This window comes from Colletotrichum tamarilloi (assembly GCF_030869305.1).
Source record: "Colletotrichum tamarilloi strain Tom-12 chromosome Unknown Scaffold_199.1, whole genome shotgun sequence".
Classification (NCBI taxonomy): Eukaryota; Fungi; Ascomycota; class Sordariomycetes; order Glomerellales; family Glomerellaceae; genus Colletotrichum; species Colletotrichum tamarilloi.
The window spans coordinates 6107-12266 of record NW_026849582.1 but is presented as its reverse complement, the minus strand read 5'-3'; the positions used below and the strand labels follow the sequence as shown (position 1 = coordinate 12266).

The 6160-nt window shown below is 54.7% G+C and overlaps 2 protein-coding genes across 2 annotated transcripts; one reads left to right on the top strand and one right to left on the bottom strand.

Moving 5' to 3' along the window:
- Positions 1 to 1048: 1048 nt before the first annotated feature.
- On the top strand, positions 1049 to 4126 carry CTAM01_16142 (sodium/hydrogen exchanger family protein; the record flags this gene model as incomplete). Its single annotated transcript, XM_060532135.1, has 4 exons — positions 1049 to 1599; positions 2165 to 2466; positions 2523 to 3373; positions 3428 to 4126. The coding sequence occupies 4 exons, from the start codon at positions 1049 to 1051 to the stop codon at positions 4124 to 4126; spliced, it is 2403 nt and encodes an 800-aa protein (XP_060373284.1).
- Positions 4127 to 4351: 225 nt separating this feature from the next.
- Positions 4352 to 5506, bottom strand: CTAM01_16141 (uncharacterized protein; the record flags this gene model as incomplete). The annotated part of the gene is made up of 1 exon (XM_060532134.1): positions 4352 to 5506. The coding sequence occupies one exon, from the start codon at positions 5504 to 5506 to the stop codon at positions 4352 to 4354; it is 1155 nt and encodes a 384-aa protein (XP_060373283.1).
- Positions 5507 to 6160: the final 654 nt, after the last annotated feature.

Sequence of the window (6160 nt, the reverse complement as noted above, 5' to 3'; positions counted from 1 at the left end):
AAACCTCAGCATCCTATGCGCTAAAAAAGCTTGTGCTGGACTAAGGAGTTGGGCTCCGTTCATCCCGTCCCGGAACCTGACTCGAGAATGAGCGATACTCGCAGAACATCTCTGAGGTTGTCTGTGGTTGCGATGATAGAGTTCGACAAGATGCGAGAGACCGTCTGGGAACTGGTGTGGACGCCGTCTCAAGTTGCTGGGTCCGTCTGTCCCATCCTAGGCAGCTCTCCCCTGCCGACTTTGAAGCACTGCAGAACCAGTGCTTCGATTGACTTGAGGTCAGCGACTGTGAGCTGGAACCTGACTCAACTGTCGGCCGCAGCACTGTCGAAGCACTGGGCTGCCGTTTCAGCGTGTCTTCTCTTCGCTACTACGACGCGCATCTCTCTAAAATCCCCCCATATTTTTAGCTTTTGGCTACTGTCTTCGGCGTTCGCGGGCGGCCTTTGTATGGAACCCCCTCACCCCTCCGCGACGTTGAAGCCAACGCTCCCGCGCTTCGCAAACCAACTCCTGCCCGCCGACTTCCGCCCATACCGAATCGATGGGACACATCGTAGGGCGGGCGGCAGGACTTAGTGTCCATTAAGCAGGTTACATTGAGGTGGATCTGGCAGCATGCCGGGGTGAGCAGTTCAACCTCGAATTCCCGTCCTCTGGCCAATCGCATCCAACCTTGCATACTGGCGGACCTGGCTCCAAGCAGTCCGGCGACTTTCAGAGAGGGTGGCATACCTTGGAGGAACGGTATTGCCTCTGATATAAAGTTGACTTGACAGACGAGGGGAGGGGACCGTCTCAGTTCTTTCAAGGGCCAAGCCATTCTTTTTCTGACCACAGTCTCCCTGTTCCAACATTCAGACCAGACGCTCTTTCAGTCACCATATATCCCCGCGGCATCCCACACCTCAAAGACCAAGGTTGTTGCGCTTGCCGCCGAACCTGCCACTCCTTCAGTCGACGAACAGTCTGTCAAAGCTCTATCAACTACTCAACTGTATCTCTCCTTCTTTACGTCGACTTCAGTCACCAACAAAGCATCCACGCAATGCGCTCTTCAATCCTTTACCTCGCCCTGGCCGGCGTCGCCAGCATCGCGCAAGCCAACCCGATCATCAAACCAGACGCCCAAGTCGACCCCAAAGGCCTCATCACTCGCAGCCTCTCCCACCTCCTCTTCTCCCGCTCCGAACCAACACGCTCCGAGCCGCCCCCAACTAGGAGACAAGCAACGCCGCCTCCCCCTCTGACAAGCAACCCGGCCGCCGCCCCGCCCGGCGGCGGCGGCGCAGTCAACAATGCCAACCGCACCGTCACTCTGACCGTGATCCAAGGCGACACCCTCGGCCAGATCGCGCGCCTCCTCAACTCGGGCATTTGCAACATCGCCAAGCTCAACAACATCCCCAACCCAGATTTCATCGAGATCGGACAGGTCCTGCAGGTGCCCATCAACGTCGCCAACCCGGACAACGACTCGTGCCTCAACCGCGGCGGCGCGATCCCGGCCCCGGGACAGAATGCTACTGCTCCTGGTACGCCTCCGGCGGGTGGGAAGGGGAAGGGGAAGGGGAAGAAGGTTAAGCGAAGCGAGGCCCTGTTTTCTGAGAAGAGCACCCGGGCGCCTTTGCACTAATCCGTTCCGCAAGTTGGATTTGGCCGAATCAGGAAAATATTCGCCGGGAGGGCTTACTAACTTGGAAGACGAGGTTTCGGGGTGCGCACCGTGGCTGGATGACACGAGACTTTGGCAGATGGCAGCGGGTCTAGCCTTGGAGTTTTGGCATTATGGCATATTTCAGGTGCGAGATGTGTTTTCGCGTTGTTACTCATTTTTATAATATACCTGGCTTGAACAGTCTGTTCGAACATTGAAAATAGTCCACCAACGAAGTTTCCGTTGCAACTCTGGGTGACAACTTGAACTACTAGGAAACATTGGCGAGAGACGGCGCTCTTGTGTTTTCTTGGGATCATGTGACGTCATGCGCCGAGAATTGCTCATGAGTCAGCAAAGGGGAAGAGTCTAACATCCATCGCCAAGATCTGCATCAATTTCCAAACTGCGACTATTTTCAACAGCGACCCCGCGCTGATATTGAACGGTCAATTGATAAGGGAAGACGAAATCCAGCTGCCATACGTGATATGGCTGTTCCCCAAGACCCAACGTCTCTGTTCCTCTCAAGATATCGTTGATCAAACCACGCAGAGCTATGGCAGTAACAGCATCCTCGCTGGCCTATCATGAGCCATCCATCACCACCATCGCCATCCTCTCCGGCTTCCTCCTGCTCCTCGATTCCGTAAATTACGCTCTCGACAAGCTCGTCTACTGTGGTCTCATTGGTCAGGTATTCCTCGGTATCGCATGGGGAACGCCAGGAGCAAAATGGCTTTCCGAAGAGATGGAGCACTCGATGGTGCAACTGGGATATCTCGGCTTGATTCTGATTGTCTATGAAGGTAAGGTTCATCTTTTGCAATACCCCAGCACTGTGATACTCATAATTTGTCCACAGGAGGTCTCTCCACGTCTTTCAAGTCCCTCAAAGCCAATCTTCTACTCTCAATTGGCGTCGCCGTCACTGGCATCGCTGTCCCCATGGGACTCTCCTTCAGCCTGAGCTCTTTGATCGGCGCCACACCGCTACAGGCCTTCGCCGCAGGAGCCGCGCTCTGCTCGACCAGTCTCGGGACAACATTTACGGTTCTAGGCACGAGCGGCCTCACGACCACCCGCATGGGAGTCGTATTGACTAGCGCTGCCATGATGGATGACGTCGTCGGCCTCATCATGGTCCAGGTCGTGTCCAACCTCGGTGGTGGCGGCGGCAGCGATTTCAACGCCGTGACGGTGGTCCGACCGATTCTCGTCTCGTTGGGTTTCGCGACCGTTGTACCGGCGGTGTGTAAGCTCGTCGTGGGCCCGATCACATTGCGCCTGAATATGATAAGAGAGAAGAACCCTGGGTCCAAGGTTGACCAGCTTCTTCGTATGCGTCAGACTGCTCTCGTCATTCATACGTGCTGGTTATTTGGGCTCATTATGGGAGGGGCCTTCGCTGGGACGTCGACCTTACTAGCGGCATATGTCGCGGGCGCCACCATCAGTTGGTGGGACAGCGAGGTGCCTCATCCCATATCTCGCGGAAAGGGAAAGCAGAAAGCATCCATAGTTCAAGGCGGATCTGCTGCAGACAACCAGGAAGCTCTCTCTGCAAATAACCCCGGGCAGTCGAGCTCCGAGATCCCACCTGCAGCTACTCTGATGCCAAGCCATGGCGAATCGGATACCTACAACACAGGCATTGAGATCTACGAACATTACTACAGCAAGGCCGTTGATCACGTGCTGAAGCCTTTCTTCTTCGTAAGTCCCCATGGTGAATATCCTTATATTGATATCAGATGCTAATCCCCACAGGCATCCATCGGCTTCTCCGTACCGATAACGAGGATGTTTACCGGTCCCATTGTTTGGCGTGGAATAGTCTACACCATCCTGATGATGGCTGGCAAACTAATGTGTGGTGTTTGGCTGCTGTCTTTTGCCAGTCCGTTGCACACCGTGCAGCGGATCACCAAAAAGGTATCCGGTGCAGGGAAGCAGAAGTCGAAGAAACTCGCACCCGGAACACAATGTGCCGGGACAGCATCGGATTCGGGAGCAAACAACAGTCAGACTTCTCCGCCAAAGCAGCCGCAGCAGGACCAGGAGCCGCGGCAGGGTGCGCAAGATGGTCAAACGGAAGAGATGCCGCCTCAGCCGCTCGACTTGCGACAAACCGGAAAAACTCCGAAAAATGCTTCTCCCAAGCCGGAGATGCCGGTTTCCGTGTATCCGGCCTGTATCCTCGCCTTCGCGATGGTCGCTCGTGGTGAGATTGGCTACTTGATCTCTGCACTAGCCGAAAGCACCGGCATCTTCAGCGGCGGGTCAGGCGCACCCGATCAGCCTTCGGAGATGTTCTTGATCGTGACGTGGGCCATCACTTTGTGCACAATCATAGGACCTATATGCGTTGGTCTGCTTGTAAATCGGGTAAAGCGGCTTGAGGCGCTCAGCGGCAAAGGCACGAATGGAGGTGGACGGAACGTTCTTGGTGCCTGGGGTGTGGAGTAGACGGCAAGAGAGACCTTTCGGCGAGCGATAGACAAGGGATTCCCGCGTTCTTCTTGGAGCTGCCTCCATGTCGGCATACCCCCATCTTGATGCAGTAGATATGTCGGGCTCATCTATAGCCCAAGTCAGTAGCGTCTGAAACCGGTACCAAGACTTTAACATCCTTGACGTTCATGTACGTAGCAGTCGGAATCATGTGTATAGATCGAGCGTGTTCCTCCCGAGTCATGAGCCGTCGACTGCGACTCCTTGCAAGCCCGACTGCTCCCACCACTGCTTCAGCCCGTCCACGTCACACCAGTCAAACTGTCTTGGCTCCTCAAACCACCACCTACTACCGGGTTTGGGCTTATCGCTGACGTATTTCTTGAGGCAGCCACCATCAAAGCGGTGATTCTTGACACCGACGAGGAGTACAACGCTCCCAATCTTGGGGGTGAAGGCCTCGGCGTCGAGGAAAACGGTCAAGATGACTTGCTTGCTGCTGCTCGGGTCGACGAGTCGAGCAGTCCGTTGCGTGTGATGCGGTGGCATGTGGGACGGCTCGATTTCGGATAGTGAGGCGACGACTGCAAGAACGTTGACAGACCAATTTTGTTTGTAGGGCAAGTTCGGGATGGATCGTAAAGAGGTCAGCTTTAGGGGCGTGTTCGGATCTGTCCAGTCGCGCGGCAAAGCCACGGGACCTCCCTTCTTGGCCTGCACCCTACGTTGAGTTGCTTTTGTCTCCGATACTTGCATAACCTCGAAACCATCTTCGTCTTCATCGTCGGCCTCCGCGATTACCCCGGTTGCCCCAATCGAACGCACGTGTTGCGGTCTCGGGCGTTGGGTCGATGTAGGTATCGAGATCGGTCTTGCTTGCCGTGCCTTTGTCGGAGTTGCGACAGATTCCACATCGCTATCGAAGACGATCTCGTCCTCAACTTCATGTTCTGGGGATATGGCGTCGGGTTCCGTAAGAGCTCTATGCCATCCAACTGTGACTAGATCATGGACGACCAAGTATACCATCTGGCGTGTTCCTCCAGAGCGACCGTCATGCCCGACGAGATCCTGTAGACGAATGGAGAATTCCCCCAAGCGGACGTAGCAGCCGACGCGGACAGCTCTGGTGTCCAGGAAACGATGCATTTCCCCCCGGAGGAGAGCTTGTATACACAGCTCACCGTCCCCCAGCATTAGTCGTATAGCCCTCCATCGCTTCGACCGTGGCACCGGGAGCGACTCGACGTCTTCAACAAGGAAGATGGAACCAGGGATGCAGTAGCGGGTGCGCAGCAGGTCGTTGATCAAGAGTTTCGGAACAAATGGTTCGGCGTCATTGGCAAATGCTACCTCGGCTGGGCTCGCCGACTTTTCGGGCGTGTTGGGGGACATGTGGACGCGTTCATCGTTTCGCGGCGACGCGGCGTGGGAGCTGAGGCCGTGGGCGTCAAGTGGTGATGTTTCTGTCAGATTCCTTCGCCAGTGGGGAGATGGCGCAAGGTCACTGACAGGGCCGCGGCGTGGCGGGCATGCCCACTGAAGATTCGCTAATGCAAGTCATTACGTAGCTTTGGGCGACAGCTAGGGATCATCCCGGCCCGGCCTGACAGGCCGATCCTACCCTCAGCCATGCATTCGCATTTCCTTCTATTAGCATTCACGATCGACTTTACTCGCATAATAAATTCGGACTTGTTCTTTTAACTCAACCTTCAGGTATGTGATGATCACCGACTAAAAAACTTTTGATTGATTCGGGTCATAGAAGTTTTCGACTAGTTCACAGGGGTGCTTTTTCATTCAGTCTCATCCCCTTTCCTATCTTCCGTGTAAGATCCATCAATGATTTCACTCAACCACCTTATGCTCAGTTATCGCATCTCAGGGAGCTGCTGCAGACCGCACTATCTCTAACGAGCTATGTTAAAAGTTACGTTATAAACCCTTGAACCTTTTTGTGGTCATTTTCAATTGAGTTCATGACGTCCTACTCTTATGGGGAATGTAGTGCTTCAGACATGAAATGACACAGGGCCTCATACTTAC